The sequence below is a fragment of the Coregonus clupeaformis genome, chromosome 30, assembly GCF_020615455.1.
Source record: "Coregonus clupeaformis isolate EN_2021a chromosome 30, ASM2061545v1, whole genome shotgun sequence".
NCBI classification, from domain to species: Eukaryota; Metazoa; Chordata; class Actinopteri; order Salmoniformes; family Salmonidae; genus Coregonus; species Coregonus clupeaformis.
The window spans coordinates 30,208,758-30,224,994 of NC_059221.1; the positions used below are offsets into that span (position 1 = coordinate 30,208,758).

Here is a 16,237-nt window from a genome sequence, read left to right on the forward strand (position 1 = left end):
TCTATCAAATGCGCTTTAGGTTGATCATATCAGCGCCAAACCAAACAGCATGCAGACTTCCAAAATTGATTGACACCCAAAGCCTAGATGCACCAGTCATGCCATTTTCTGTCGGACGCCTAGCCAAGGAAAGAAAACTCCAGTTATTGGAATCGTGATTAGCAACATGTGACTGATGTAGGCAAAGACATACATTAATTCTCCACCTGTTGATGTCCTACCAGGGTTAATTGACCATGTGCATTTATTTGTTGCATCAGTTGTCTTCATTTTTTGTTTATTTTTGTATGATATAAATGCTCACATATATAGTTTGTCAAAGATGGATGGCCCTACAGCTTTAAGAATGACCGTCTGGTAAAAATTTAATGAATAAATAACTCGCTTAGATCATTCCGCCTAATTGATATTCCCGATTGCAAGGCACTCCCCTTTCTGTGTGTGAGGAGAAATCTCCCTCCGCCGAATCCAGAGCCGACCAAGCTGAAGCGAGGTATCAGCGACTTGCTCTAGCTGGCGGCTGCACCATCAAACCGCTTCATATCTGCGATCTGCGCTTTTGTTTCAAATCGGGGTCTATCTATACAACACGTTGCCTGGATTTGATCTTGTAGACTTACTACACCTAATGTGAAAGAGTGGCAAAGAATACGGAATCTCAAACAAAAGAGATGGGAGCCTTTGGGGTAATAGTATGGACTTTACATTACATGGGACTCTACATCCAACTTAGTGCCTCCACAAGGCAAGGTGGACATGCAGAGGGAAAGAACCACATCTCCGGGAACGGTACGTTTCTGTCCTAATGTTTTATTTGGTTCAATTTTAATGATATGAGTGTGCAACATGCAGAAAGGAACAATTGACAGTAAACACCAGGAAGATACTGCGGGAATAGACGGACAGTAGCCTATGATCAAGGTGGAGGCAACTGATGCAAAGGTGTTTTTCTTTATAAAGGGAACACCTGAGGTAGAAGGATGAGGGATTTATTTTGCACATTAATATTACCGGTAGTCAAGCGCCTGCAGCTAATTCATGTTCTATATGCACAGTTATTGAACTTTTTATGTAAAAATCTGTAGATACCGTTTTCTGTGAAATAATAGTTAATACTTAGCACACTGACAATCCTATTTACGTCATAGCAAGACAATAGTGGAGGCAGAAATATTATGATGAATATATCTCGTGTTGGTGCAACTCTCCACATTGCTGAATGACATATACTGTAGTCGATACATAAACAATTCATTTTATTAAGAAATGCATGGCTACATTCAATAGATTATTGGTTTATTCAGAAATATTGTTATTGAAAATGTAATGTTCAGATCAATCAACTGTATTATATTTATGCAAATATATGTGTGTGGAGCGATCTATTTGTTTCAACTAAACTATGTCAGCTGTGTTGCTTCTTTGAGTATGGCCTCATAATTGTATAGTTACAACAATGTAATTATCAGCTGATGAAAATTAACTGTTGAAAGAACCACTGCATGTGGTAATTGAATACATCAAGCCTATATTCTGGCACAATACTAATATTTTCAGAATTGAGTGGATAACAAGTGCCATTTAAACAGTGGGTAGTCCAATAATAGGCTACAATGGTCAAAATACTGTGATACTAACTGGAGGGCTAAAACATCTCCACTAGAGACACATACTCTCTTATGATGCAGCAACACTCTCTGGCTTCCAGCAGTCTATTTTACAGTTAGTTGCATCATTCAGATAAACATTTATTGTCTGGCTTCATCATCTTGTGTTTGGGATCCCAGCTGCTTGGCTGTCAGCTCAGCAGATGTGTGGACAGAAGTTTGGCATGGGTAGAAAAATGGACTGTCGAGAAGAGAAGATTGCGTGTGAGGCTAAGTACCTCCATGCCCTTGAGCAAGATATTGATGATACCCTGGAAAGTGAACATCAGATTCTTACTTCTGCCAGCACTTCTTCTACTGTCACTATTATGCCCACTGGTGTTACTAGCAGATACTAGTATGATAACATGCATGGTATCATTTCTGTGGTTGGGTTGTGTGATGTAGAGTGTGATGTTGGGTTGTGTGATCAGTGATAGAAGTGAGATCTCTCTGATGACTCATTAACTTTGAATCTAAGGAAAAGCAGAGGAGGAGAACTGCAGAGGAGGAACTATACCTCACCAGGGCTCGTTAGTCCACCATGGAAAAGCTTAAGATGTGGAATATGTTTCCCATATAAAACTCTATCCAGTTTGAAAATGGGAAGCACCTTGGTGTCCAAAATTAATGTGCAGAAAAAAAGCTTACATTTGTATCAGGGTGTGAACGCTCATTACCTGCTCCTCCAGGGTGTGTGGGTAAACCTCTGGCCAGTGGGCTGGAACCAGACAGACCAGGCTGACATGCAGGTCACACTGTTACAGACAGACAGCTGTGTCCATCCACTGTGTGCCAACACCTCTACAGGGCATGAATCTCCCACTGCTTCTGACCTAAAGTAGTGGCAACAGGTCCTTAGCATAGCGTGGGGATGGGGCAAACTGGCCCTGAAGGGCTACAAGGTGGGCGAATTATTATAGTGTCCCTTCAGTCATTGTGTCAGTTGACATTATCCAGTATTTGTGAATGCTGCAGTCTGCATCACCAACTGTTATCCAGAGGGTTTTTTATCTAGCCAATCAATTACATTAATTAATCAATTAAGTGCTAAAGAGGAGAGAAAACAAACATATCCTGCCACTCCCACATAGAGACTGAGACACTGAGAGCCAACAGTGTACAGATTATGAATATACCGGTAATATAATTTAAACCGATACGCTACTGAATAAAATATGTCATTTTTCAAATTTCCTCTTCAACAATAGTACGGGCTGCTATATAACAAACCGCCACCAAACGTCCATGTCCTCGCTCTGCTCTCTGCTCTCTGCTCTCTGCTCTCTGCTCTCTGCTCTAGGCCTACAGTGACTCCTGCTTCAGCCTTAGCAGTTTGTGTTGACTATTCATTAAGCCAGGCTCACGCTGAGCAGGAGAGGCGGACAGGCTGGTCTCTGGCCTGCTCTCAGTGGTGGGATCCTGGCTGGACTGGCAGCAGCTCCTCTCCCTATCATGCTCAGCCAGGAGGAATCATCCTGGGACAGATGTCCCTCTGCTGGGAAGGGGACTAAGGTCTTAACCAGACCAAGTTACCCTGAAACCAGGCAAGATAAGCTGCTCTGAATGGCACACATCCTCTCCACTCTCAATTTTTTGAGTGGGAGTAATATATGTTAGACGTTTAGATGCACCTGTAACTACACTACAAAAAAAGGTGCTTTGCAGTTGTATAGAAGCTTTTTGAGGGCCATATATGAAAAGGTTTCAGTAGTATAAAGTACCATTTACATTAGATTTGTTGTCATTTAGCAGACACTCTTATACAGAGCAACTTACAGGAGAGTTTAGGGTTAAGTGCCTTGCTCAAGGGCACATCAACAGATTTTTCACTTAGTAGGCTCAGGGATTTGAACCAGCAACCTTTCGGTTACTGGCCCAACGCTCTTAACCGCTAGGCTTCAGATCTGCATTGAATGGGCTGGGCCCTTATAACAGGGCTCTTGATACAACCTATTGACCTTTTTTCTCTCTCTCTCTCTCTCTCTCTCTCTCTCTCTCTCTCTCTCTCTCTCTCTCTCTCTCTCTCTCTCTCCATTTCCTTTTCCTCTCTCTCCAAAACAGCCACTTCAAACGCAGCACATTACAAACTGTAGGTTCAGCCAGCAGTCATGCAATGTGTTTTCTCTCTGTGTATTCAGTTCTGATGGCTCTTGTGGAGTATAAGCGCCTCAAAGTGAACCAGTCTTTTCCTTGTCATTTCCCTTTCATGTCGTTATGTCTCTGGCCAAACATATCCCCAGAGCACTTTGGAGAAGAAAAGATGTGCCTTTTGACTGGCGATACAGAGTCACAGAGTCTCTCTCATGTCCCTTTCATGCCAGTGTCTCTGGGAGTCACCAATTCTCACTGGCTCTCCCCACAGAGAATAAACCATATTTCCTCTATATTTCCTCGAACCTTGATCATAAGAGGACTGGATGGAGGGATCCTTCTGGGCTCTGGTTGGAAGAGTGAGCAAGCTTATCTCACATTAGACACATGACTGCTGTGGTGGCTATCGCAGACCTCCTGGAGAGGACTTGGCAGGGCTCATATGTTGGCAGTCAGCGTGAGTAGTGGAGTCATGTTGATTTGCTTTAGTGGAGTTGAACTGAGATTTGCTTCTCTAAATAGCTTGCATGCCCTAATGGGTGTCCCGAAATGAACCAATGAAGACAGCAGCTTGAGTAAATGTTTGAAGTATAATACCTCTTTGTTTTTAAGGACAAGCCACATGTAAAAAACAACACTTTTTTATTTATGTTTTTTCGTTTGTTTCATAAATAACTTTTATAAGGTCGGAAGCTCTTCCTTTTTTGTCAGTATTAGGTCTGAAGTCATCAGTTAATAACAGTCATATGCACTGAGTTAGAAACTTCCCATGGCAACTACTTTGCCCAACCTTGAGGACTAATATGGATTGACATCAGTATCCCATCGCTGAAGGGCACCAAGAAATTATTACTCCCATTATCAGCATTAGACAACATTCAAGGGCTTGGAGAAAAACAACTTTGTTTACCAGTTATGATTATACTTTTTTGTTGTTGTAATCAGGCAGATGAATTTGATTATTTTGTAAACATGAGATGGATTTGGGTCACACCAGTAAAAACATATTCATGTTGCTGCTTTTCAATAGGCTTACAGTATGTAGCTACTGAACATATGTGGGCTAGTTTCCAGTATTATTCAGTCTGGTAGCCTACACAGTGTGTTTAAAAACAATGTTATCAGTGTGGAAATACAATGTTAACCAGCCACCATGTTCCCGTCCACCATATCAGAGGCCTGGCTCAATTAGAAGGCTGGCCTGGGGCCATGTTGAGACAGGGACATCCATTATAACATTTCTCTTTCTCTGCAGTGACCAGCCCTAATTATGCTGCTGTGGAGCGGCTGGTTCACACACAGTGGGTGAATGGAGACCCAGCAGCACTGTTCAATCATCTCATTCTGGGAGTGGGCTGGCTCACCCAGAGGGGTGATGGTAATACACAGGAGACTCACTCTTTCTGTTTCTCTGTGTATTTACAGTATGTTCCATGGTATTTTCTTGGTTTTAATGATCTACAAGGCTGTGTTTTACACAACAAGAAAGTGTAGAAAGGTTGGAATAACTGAGAGCAATTTAGTAGGAAAGGCAATTTGACAACAGGGAATTGATATCTGCACGCATGTTGCATGTTATTCACAGGATCGTTTAAAACCCAACCAGTAGTGTCTTTGCTGCTGCCTGCCAGCAATGCAGAGCTCCTGTCTGTCTTTCATATCCAATGTTTTTGTCTTTTACCCGTCCCTCTAATTGCTGGCAGTAATATTTTAAGGGCTATTTGGTATTTCAAAAGGCTAGTGGGCTAGATAGCTTGCACTTATCGGTAATGTAGAATGGTAAATTATATTTTTCTGTGGTTTTGTATTGCTTGACTGCACACACCTCCTGCAGCTCAGCGCTAATGCCAGCCTCACATCTCCCTTCAGCAGGGGTTCTGTCTGTATCCAGTTACTTTGCTGTTAGATTGGTGCTATGGCCAAGGACGTCGGGCCTATTACAATGATATCTTCACAAATATAGCAAATAGAGGTGTTGCTAATTAGATCGTCATCTGGCTTTCATATACACAATTATGCAATACCATGACATTCAGCCATCTGAGTGCACTGATATATTAGTAGTGTTGGTTACAATGATGAACAGTTAATAACAAGCGTTTGTCCCCAGTTGTTAGATGTGATTGAAGTCATCACTTCAGTTGACCAGGCCTTTTCAGCACTGGAGGATAACATTTAGGACAATACATTTAGCTACAAGAGATGATACATTCTGCTGCAGATACATTATTATCAGGACATCATATTCACAGAGTCACTTTTGATTAGCGGCCAAAGAAATGAGCTTATGTTTTTTTTTAGAGGGTGTCGGTACCCTATCTGTATGTCTGGGGACTTTTCTGCAGACGGTTGATGTGTTGCGGCCAATCGAATGTGACACTTTTCATGGCTGTTTTTCTTTTTAATATGGCACGTCAAAGTCATTGCTGCACTCTCTCTACAGTCATGCTGTCAAAGGCTCCACTGATGTGGCATTGAGAGAGACTGTAGAAAGCCGGACGGTGTTCTGTACTTTTCAATGAAAAAGAGACAGTCTCAGAGTTCTCAGAATTTTTTTTTTTTAATGGATTAAATGGGTGGTATGAGAAAGTGGGACAGGTATATTATATTTATCTGGTTTTCTGTTCTTATGTGAAGGATATTGACTGGTATTCAGCCATAGGTGGCTGGTGGCACCTTAATTGGGGAGGACGGGCTCATAATGGCTGGAACGGAATGAATGGAATGGTATTTAACACATCAAACAAATGGTTTCCATGTGTTTGATACCACTCCATTCGCTCTATTCCAGTCATTATTTAGAGCCGTCCTCCACTCACCAGCCTCCTGTGTAGCAGTCATTAAATAGGCTAGATCATCAAGGATGGAGTTCATGCTAGGACAGAGTAATAAGAACAACTGTGCAATGGAGAAAATTAGTATCCAGGTTTTCAGTGTACTTTTCATTTATATTGATAAATCATGTTTATTACCATGTTGCAAATGTGTAACAAAAGTACAACATTTACAAAATCTCTCCCTATCTTGTGTTTACCTTTTGGGAACCGCAAATCACATTTTGCTATTGTATTAGATAACACAGAATGTTCCAACAGGTCATTCCTGTCTATATAGGACTTCCGACTCGAAATCCTCAGTGGGCCGTCCAGCTTGCTCCTGTCTGATTACGTTAACTTCAGATGAGTGCTAAACATAAGCAGTGTGAGCTACATCATTCATCAAAGTCACCACAAGTGGAGGGAGAGGAAAAAAAGAGAGCATGGCTGTTTTGTTAAATCCCTGACTACATGTTCTCCAAAAAGGCCCTGTTTATTTCTTATTTTCGGTGTCAGGTTGCCCCATGAGTATCTCCTTAGGAACGCCTGAGGAGGAGAAGCCAATTTAAGTGGAGGTGAATTTCAGTAGCACTGTCAGGCACACTTCCAGCTCCTCTCCTCCTCTCCTGCTCTACTATCCTGGCCCTGGCTGGCTCTCTGAGCTATCAGCTCTCCTCTCAGTCTCAGCTGCTGGAGAGAGAGACTCCTGGGTGCATTAGGAGGGCGAGGAGATTAGATACCAAACGCTGATATCTCTCGTAGCGCTGCATCACACCATTTGTGCTTGGCTGACTGCTGGCTAGCTGGCTGGCTGGGGAGATTTAAAGAGGATGAGCAAGAGGATGCTCTTTTTTGTTTTAAATGTTCCTTTCTGTTTTTACTTGAAGGTTCAAAGGATTTCCGTGGATTTCACACCTTTAACTGGCTGTGTAGGCTATTGTGTGTGGATGTATTGTAATGAGTGCATTTTGAATCCATGTTTACTGAGTCCAGATAGAGCTTCTGGATAGCTACTGTATGCCTTCCCTAGGCAGTACTGTTGTGATTATTGATGGTCCCATCTCTGAGGTGAGGTATTTGCCTCGGAATTCATTGATTGTTGTGGGGAGGCTATTTAATTGCTCTCCTTCGTGACGGATGAAACACAGTGGAAACAGTGCCATGGAGGAGACACGAGTTGCATATGTCAATGGACTCAAAGGCCGCCAGAGCCGTACATGTCTCACAGGATACTGCTTGCATATTGTAATACAGGCAGCTCAGCATGGGGCTCAGTGTGTGTCTGCCATGTGATCTTTCTTTTTTTGTACAACAGTAATGCCACTCATTTGGTACAGTGTTTAGCCTAGTTGAATATTTTTCTGTCCTTTTAGCTCAGCCAAACATTCTATGAAACAGTGACAGAGTATTCAACACATTCTCCCACTGGACAATTTTTTGCAGTGTTTGTTTTTTAAGGCATTTAGATAATGATATTCTTATCAATTTCTCTCAAATGCTGTAACAAGAAAAATACTTTGTATGCAGAACAATAACCAATAAACACCTTTCAGTAAATCGCTGAAGTGAACAGTCTCGTGGAATTATTATGTGATCATTCTGAATATCACTATTTTGACTGTTAGATGTGTTGGAAGTAGCATACAGATGACTGGATTATAAAGCCTTGGCATTTCCACTAGATCATCTTAAACATCCCAGGCCATACAGTGGCTTGCGAAAGTATTCACCTCCCTTGGCATTTTTCCTATTTTGTTGCCTTACAACCTGGAATTAAAATGGATTTGTTGGGGGGGTTGTATCATTATTTGATTTACACAACATGCCTACCACTTTGAAGATGCAAAATAATTTTTGGGGTGAAACAAACAAGAAATAAGACAATAAATCAGAAAACTTGAGTGTGCATAACTATTCACCCCCCCCAAAGTCAATACTTTGTAGAGCCACCTTTTGCAGCAATTACAGCTGCAAGTCTCTTGGGGTATGTCTCTATAAGCTTGGCACATCTAGCCACTGGGATTTTTGCCCATTCTTCAAGGCAAAACTGTTCCAGCTCCTTCAAGTTGGATAGGTTCCGCTGGTGTACAGCAATCTTTAAGTCATACCACAGATTCTCAATTGGATTGAGGTCTGGGCTTTGACTAGGCCATTCCAAGACATTTAAATGTTTCCCCTTAAACTACTCGAGTGTTGCTTTAGTAGTATGCTTAGGGTCATTGTCCTGCTGGAAGGTGAACCTCTGTCCCGGTCTCAAATCTCTGGAAGACTGAAACAGGTTCCCTCAAGAATTTCCCTGTATGTAGCGCCATCCATCATTCCTTCAATTCAGACCATTTTCCCAGTCCTTGCCAATGAAAAACATCCCCACAGCATGATGCTGCCACCACCATGCTTCACTGTGGGGATGGTGTTCTCGGGGTGATGAGAGGTGTTGGGTTTGCGCCAGACAAAGCGTTTTCCTCATCTGACCAGAGTACCTTCTTCCATATGTTTGGGGAGTCTCCCACAAACGTGTTTGCTTATTTTTTTCTTTAAGCAATGGCTTTTTTCTGTCCACTCTTCCGTAAAGCCCAGCTCTGTGGAGTGTACGGCTTAAAGTGGTCCTATGGACAGATACTCCAATCTCCGCTGTGGAGCTTTGCAGCTCCTTCAGGATTATCTGTGGTCTCTTTGTTGCCTCTCTGATTAATGCCCTCCTTGCCTGGTCCGTGGGTTTTGGTGGGCGGCCCTCTCTTGGCAGGTTTGTTGTGGTGCCATATTCTTTCAATTTTTTAATAATTGATTTAATGGTGCTCCGTGGGATGTTCAAAGTTTCGGATATTTTTTTATAACCCAACCCTGATCTGTACTTCTCCACAACTTTGTCCCTGACCTGTTGGAGAGCTCCTAGGTCTTCATGGTGCCGCTTGCTTGGTGGTGCCCCTTGCTTAGTGGTGTTGCAGACTCTGGGGCCTTTCAGAACAGGTGTATATATACTGAGATAATGTGACACTTAGATTGCACACAGGTGGACTTTATTTAACTAATTATGTGACTTCTGAAGGTAATTGGTTGCACCAGATCTTATTTAGGGGCATCATAGCAAAGGGGGTGAATACATATTCAGTTCTTTTTTTCATTTCACTTCACCAATTTGGACTATTTTGCGTATGTCCATTACATGAAATCCAAATAAAAATCCATTTAAATTACAGGTTGTGATGCAACAAAATAGGAAAAACGCCAAGGGGGATCAATACTTTTGCAAGGCACTGTACATCACTGACTTATAATCATTTAGAGCTTTTATGCTTGTTATAGTAACTACTGGTTGGGACCCAAATTCCTGCTTTATAGAGCTCTGTAAAATACATTACACATCTCTCATTGTGGTGTTATATAGGCCTAAATCTCAAATGACTTCAGCTTTGTTCTGAGAACAGAGAGGCTTCACAAGGTTTATGTATGATAATGTTTGACATTTGTTTTTTAGATTGTCACTTTGTTGACTTTTTGTAATCAGCTGCATAAAACTCTGTCTTGTGCCAAAATTGCTCATTGAAAAATGTAACGACTCAAACCAGGGTTAATCATATTTTCATTTTAATTACCCCAGTTTCCACTGTTCTCCATAAGATTTACAAGACCCTTTTCCTGGTAGATTACTAGGCCTAACCATGTAGGCTATTCATTACGAACAGAAATATCTACAGAGAATTTCACTTCATAAGAACGAAAGCAAAAGACATTCACTAAAGACTAATTTCAGAATGGGCTATATGCATTACATCACAGCATAAACAAACAAACAGTCAGATGACCTTTGGATAGTTAGTCACTGTCTGTTTACTGTGTCTTCAAGAAGCTTACAGGTGTCTTTGAAACATGATTGCTGCTATTTACAGTATATTAAGAGAGCATCGTTAGAAGAGGCAATTATTTCAGTGGAGTGGATGGAGCTGGCTGGCCTGCCAGTGATAAGTAAGAAATCAAAGGGAGAGGCTGAACTTGGAGACGAGCCTCTCTCTGCCTGGGTCTGTGGGAGCAACTGCAGTGGTTAATGAATCTGCTTGGCCAGCTATCATCTAGGGAGGGAGAGCGCATCATAGCACATTACATTTACATTTTAGTCATTTAGCAGACGCTCTTATCCAGAGCGACTTACAGTTAGTAACTTGTTTTCATGCTCTTTTTTGTAGATACTGAAATTTGAATAGATATTTATTGTTAAAAGCATCAAGACTAGGCTATAAAAGAAATACACTACTTTGTGTGTACAGTGCATTCTGTGTTCTTTGTAAATGCATTTCCATTCCCAGGGCCCTCAAGATGTCCTCTTTTTAAATGTCACTATTCTCCACTATCTCCAGTTCCTCTTAGTTTCTCTTCTTCAAATTACTATCCATTTTCTCTTCTCCTCTCTCTCTCTCTACTGACACCATCTCTCCATCTCTCACTCACTTTGTGATCTCTCTGTCATCCAACTCACCTTCCCTTCTCTCTATTCACCCTCTCTTCCCGCATCTACATTCTATTTTCAAAAGTGTCATGTACAATCCCTATCTGCCTCCAGATCAGTAGATATGTGTAGTTCATTAGAGCTCCCCCCTGTAATGCATAACACTGACATCTTAAGAGGAGGCTGATGATGACATGATTCATATCACTAGATTGCCTTACAGATACCAGACATGCTGTGCTGTAAGGAACAATATCCTCATACATCATCTGACAGCAGCAGGAGCTCTAAGCGACAGAGGCAGACCCCCAGCATGGATCATAACGGCTTTGAGAGCTGGGGTTTTGGGCTGCGAGGTGGGGGGTGGGGGGTGGAGGGTGGGGCTTTACATGTAGCTAACACTGTTAGTGACGAAACATTTAGAAATCCTCAGCCCTGTGGATGATGGCTGGAACAAGAGCTTTATGGATGATACCACCTACTGTGTTTGGAATTTATTGACTACACATAACAGATATCACTAACACGCATCACCATTGTCCTGAGTCCATTGCCCAATGTTATTTACCATTACAATATGAACTGATGAGCTCTGTCTAAAGAGCCTCTGATAAACTCAACTGAAACTTCAGTCACTTTTTACATTATTTTCTGTGGCAGGGGATATTCTTTTAACTTTGAATTTTGAGAGAGATTTTGAGCCAAAACTGCAGGGATTGCACAAAATGAGCTCTAGTGAGATCAAGTTGGAGAGATGCCCAAGGCAAGGCTGTGGATGGTACTGGTGGATTAAATGGAAGACAGTGCTGAAGTTTTGGCATCAGAATTCTTGCTGCAGGAGTTGGTTGTTCGAAGGCAGTGGGGCTCCATTGTGCTTAGCCCTTTGTTTCTGGAGTGATTGTGTGAGCTGTTGATATTTTCTCTTTCTCTCTCTCTCTCTCTCTCTCTCTCTCTCTCTCTCTCTCTCTCTCTCTCTCTCTCTCTTTCTTGTGTTCCTGCTTTCATTCCCAGAGCTAGCTACATTGTAAGGGGGGAACTACCAATTGTTGTCTACTGTTGTCTAACCACCAAAATTAGGGCAGGATGATTTCAAAACTTTCAAACTCAAAATTACAGAATAGAAGCATTCATATTCAGAGGTGGACTCTTGTGAGTGCGAGAGAGAGGGGAAGACTGTTGCAGTGGAATTTCATAGGGGTGAGAGTGGAACTCTAGATGAGTCATTGCGGTACAGCAACTTCCAGCCCAGAACATGGATCAGAGAAGGAGAATGCAAATGATGTTTATGTTGTGTAATGGCTTGATGTTGGACTATGCTGCGCAGTGTGACTATCAGACTGCAACTTGGAATAATGTTTTATTTGGAGGCTTGAGCGGAATTTCTCCTCCTGAGTATAAGCTGCTGCTGTAGATTCCAATAAGCAAGTTACCCGACTGCTCGCCTCGCTCATTAGATCTCAAGGGAATAGATTATAGAAATTGTTTATTTCCCATCCCAGCCACACTCAGTAATCTTTTATACTGTGCAATCACATAGATCTCCATCTCTCCGCTTACGGTACAGTGTGGTCTGCAATCCTTTTTCCACAAAGAAAATGGTGAGATTTAAGAAAAAAGGTCTCATGCAGTGAGGATATGTGGTGGATCTCTATTTTTGTCTGTATTTAGCTACAGTATATCTTACAAAAGAATATGAAGTTTTAAGGTAGATTAAGACAATACCATGAAGAAGCACCTCCAGCTAGCTTTGATCAGTGTTTCATTAACTAACTCCACATTTCAAAGGAAGATGATGACAAGAGCCCTCCCAGGCTTTTCAGAGCCTCAAAGTTTCCCTTCTTTCTTATCCATTTCTCTGCATTGTGGGTGGGCCTTTATTCATCTGTCATGTCTGTCTTTCTGTTGCAGTTTTTCAGCATTGATTGTAGTGATTGTCTAAGTCTATTACACTATCATGTTATTGTGAAGATAATGATTCCTCCATTCATCCAACTTCCAAAGTCCTTTGTGGCCTCTAATTAAGATGTGCAGACAGGGTGCTATTGATTACACAGGCCATCTTTGAATTAGCATTGTTTCTCAGTCAATGTAGTCATTTAGAATAAGAGAAATACACACAGACTGTTGTATTGTCAATCATTCCCACATATTTTCCCTCTAAACCCATTTGGCATCAAGTCATACAAAAGTGTTATCATGATTCATACAGATGTAGGATCTTAATTTGGTCACCCTGTTGCAGGATAACTTTCCTGCAATGCAGGAAATGTAAAACGTGTAGTGTATTTGAGGTTTGAAAAGTAAGTTTCTAATTTCTACTTTGAAATTTCAGACTTGATTTTCCCTTACGGAAAATGTATCAACTCTCCAAAAATGTCTATTAATTATAATCCACATAATAATTCACATTTCAAATCAAATCAAATCAAATCAAATTGTATTGGTCACATGCGCCGAATACAACAGGTGCAGACATTACAGTGAAATGCTTACTTACAGCCCTTAACCAACAGTGCATTTATTTTAAACAAAAAAAGTAAGAATAAAACAACAACAAAAAAAGTGTTGAGAAAAAAAAGAGCAGAAGTAAAATAAAGTGACAGTAGGGAGGCTATATATACAGGGGGGTACCGTTGCAGAGTCAATGTGCGGGGGCACCGGCTAGTTGAGGTAGTTGAGGTAATATGTACATGTGGGTAGAGTTAAAGTGACTATGCATAAATACTTAACAGAGTAGCAGCAGCGTAAAAGGATGGGGTGGGGGGGCAGTGCAAATAGTCCGGGTAGCCATGATTAGCTGTTCAGGAGTCTTATGGCTTGGGGGTAGAAGCTGTTGAGAAGTCTTTTGGACCTAGACTTGGCACTCCGGTACCGCTTGCCGTGCGGTAGCAGAGAGAACAGTCTATGACTAGGGTGGCTGGAGTCTTTGACAATTTTGAGGGCCTTCCTCTGACACCGCCTGGTATAGAGGTCCTGGATGGCAGGAAGCTTTGCCCCAGTGATGTACTGGGCCGTACGCACTACCCTCTGTAGTGCCTTGCGGTCGGAGGCCAAGCAGTTGCCATACCAGGCGGTGATGCAACCAGTCAGGATGCTCTCGATGGTGCAGCTGTAGAATTTTTTGAGGATCTGAGGACCCATGCCAAATCTTTTTAGTCTCCTGAGGGGGAATAGGCTTTGTCGTGCCCTCTTCACGACTGTCTTGGTGTGTTTGGACCATGATAGTTCGTTGGTGATGTGGACACCAAGGAACTTGAAGCTCTCAACCTGTTCCACTACAGCCCCGTCGATGAGAATGGGGGCGTGCTCAGTCCTCTTTTTTTTCCTGTAGTCCACAATCATCTCCTTTGTCTTGGTCACGTTGAGGGAGAGGTTGTTGTCCTGGCACCACACGGCCAGATCTCTGACCTCCTCCCTATAGGCTGTCTCATCGTTGTCGGTGATCAGGCCTACCACTGTTGTGTCGTAGGCAAACTTAATGATGGTGTTGGAGTCGTGCCTGGCCATGCAGTCATGGGTGAACAGAGAGTACAGGAGGGGACTGAGCACGCACCCCTGAGGGGCCCCCGTGTTGAGGATCAGTGTGGCAGATGTGTTGTTACCTACCCTTACCACCTGGGGGCGGTCCGTCAGGAAGTCCATGATCCAGTTGCAGAGGGAGGTGTTTAGTCCCAGGATCCTTAGCTTAGTGATGAGCTTAGAGGGCACTATGGTGTTGAATGCTGAGCTGTAGTCAATGAATAGCATTCTCACGTAGGTGTTCCTCTTGTCCAGGTGGGAAAGGGCAGTGTGGAGTGCGATAGAGATTGCATCATCTGTGGATCTGTTGGGGCGGTATGCAAATTGGGGTGGGTCTATGGTTTCTGGGATAATGCTGTTGATGTGAGCCATGACCAGCCTTTCAAAGCACTTCATGGCTACAGACGTCAGTGCTACGGGTCGGTAGTCATTTAGGCAGGTTATCTTAGAGTCCTTGGGCACGGGGACTATGGTGGTCTGCTTGAAACATGTTGGTATTACAGACTCAGTCAGGGACATGTTGAAAATGTCAGTGAAGACACTTGCCAGTTGGTCAGCACATGCTCGGAGTACACGTCCTGGTAATCCGTCTGGCCCTGCGGCCTTGTGAATGTTGACCTGCTTAAAAGTCTTACTCACATCGGCTACGGAGAGCGTGATCACATAGTCATCCGGAACAGCTGGTGCTCTCATGCATGCTTCAGTGTTGCTTGCCTCGAGCGAGCATAGAAGTGGTTTAGCTCGTCTGGTAGGCTTGTGTCACTGGGCAGCTCGCGGCTGTGCTTCCCTTTGTAGTCTGTAATAGTTTTCAAGCCCTGCCACATCCGACGAGCGTCAGAGCCAGTGTAGTATGATTCAATCTTAGACCTGTATTGACTCTTTGCCTGTTTGATGGTTCGTCGGAGGTCATAGCGGGATTTCTTATAAGCGTCCGGGTTAGAGTCCCGTTCCTTGAAAGCGGCAGCTCTACCCTTTAGCTCAGTGCGGATGTTTCCTGTAATCCATGGCTTCTGGTTGGGGTATGTACGTACGGTCACTGTGGGGGACGACATCATCGATGCACTTATTGATGAAGCCAGTGACTGATGTGGTGTACTCCTCAATGCTGTCTGAAGAATCCCGGAACATGTTCCAGTCTGTGCTAGCAAAACAGTCCTGTAGCTTAGCATCTGCGTCATCTGACCACTTTTTTATTAACCGAGTCACTGGTGCTTCCTGCTTTAGTTTTTGCTTATAAGCAGGAATCAGGAGGATAGAGTTATGGTCAGATTTGCCAAATGGAGGGCGAGGGAGAGCTTTGTATGCGTCTCTGTGTGTGGAGTAAAGGTGGTCTAGAGTTTTTTTCCCTCTGGTTGCACATTTAACATGCTGGTAGAAATTAGGTAGAACGGATTTCAGTTTCCCTGCATTAAAGTCCCCGGCCACTAGGAGCGCTGCATCTGGATGAGCGTTTTCCTGTTGATTAATGGCCTTGTACAACTCATTCAGTGCAATCTTAATGCCAGCATTGGTTTGTGGTGGTAAATAGACAGCTATGAAAAATATAGATGAAAACTCTCTTGGTAAATAGTGTGGTCTACAGCTTATCATAAGATACTCTACCTCAGGCGAACAAAACCTCGAGACTTCCTTAGTATTTGACTTTGTGCACCAGCTGTTGTTTACAAATATACACAGACCGCCACCCCTTGTCTTACCGGAGTCAGCCGTTCTGTCCTGCC

At 42.8% G+C, this 16,237-nt stretch overlaps 1 protein-coding gene across 1 annotated transcript in view; it reads left to right on the forward strand.

Annotated features, from left to right (window-relative positions):
* Positions 1-463: 463 nt before the first annotated feature.
* The window catches only part of LOC121545603 (V-set and transmembrane domain-containing protein 2-like protein), a 28,867-nt gene continuing 13,093 nt past the window's right edge, over positions 464-16,237 (forward strand). The window contains exon 1 of the mRNA XM_041856269.2: positions 464-789. Coding sequence (XP_041712203.2) covers positions 672-789 — 118 coding nt within the window. The 5' untranslated portion in view covers positions 464-671. The remainder of the gene's footprint in view (positions 790-16,237) is intronic.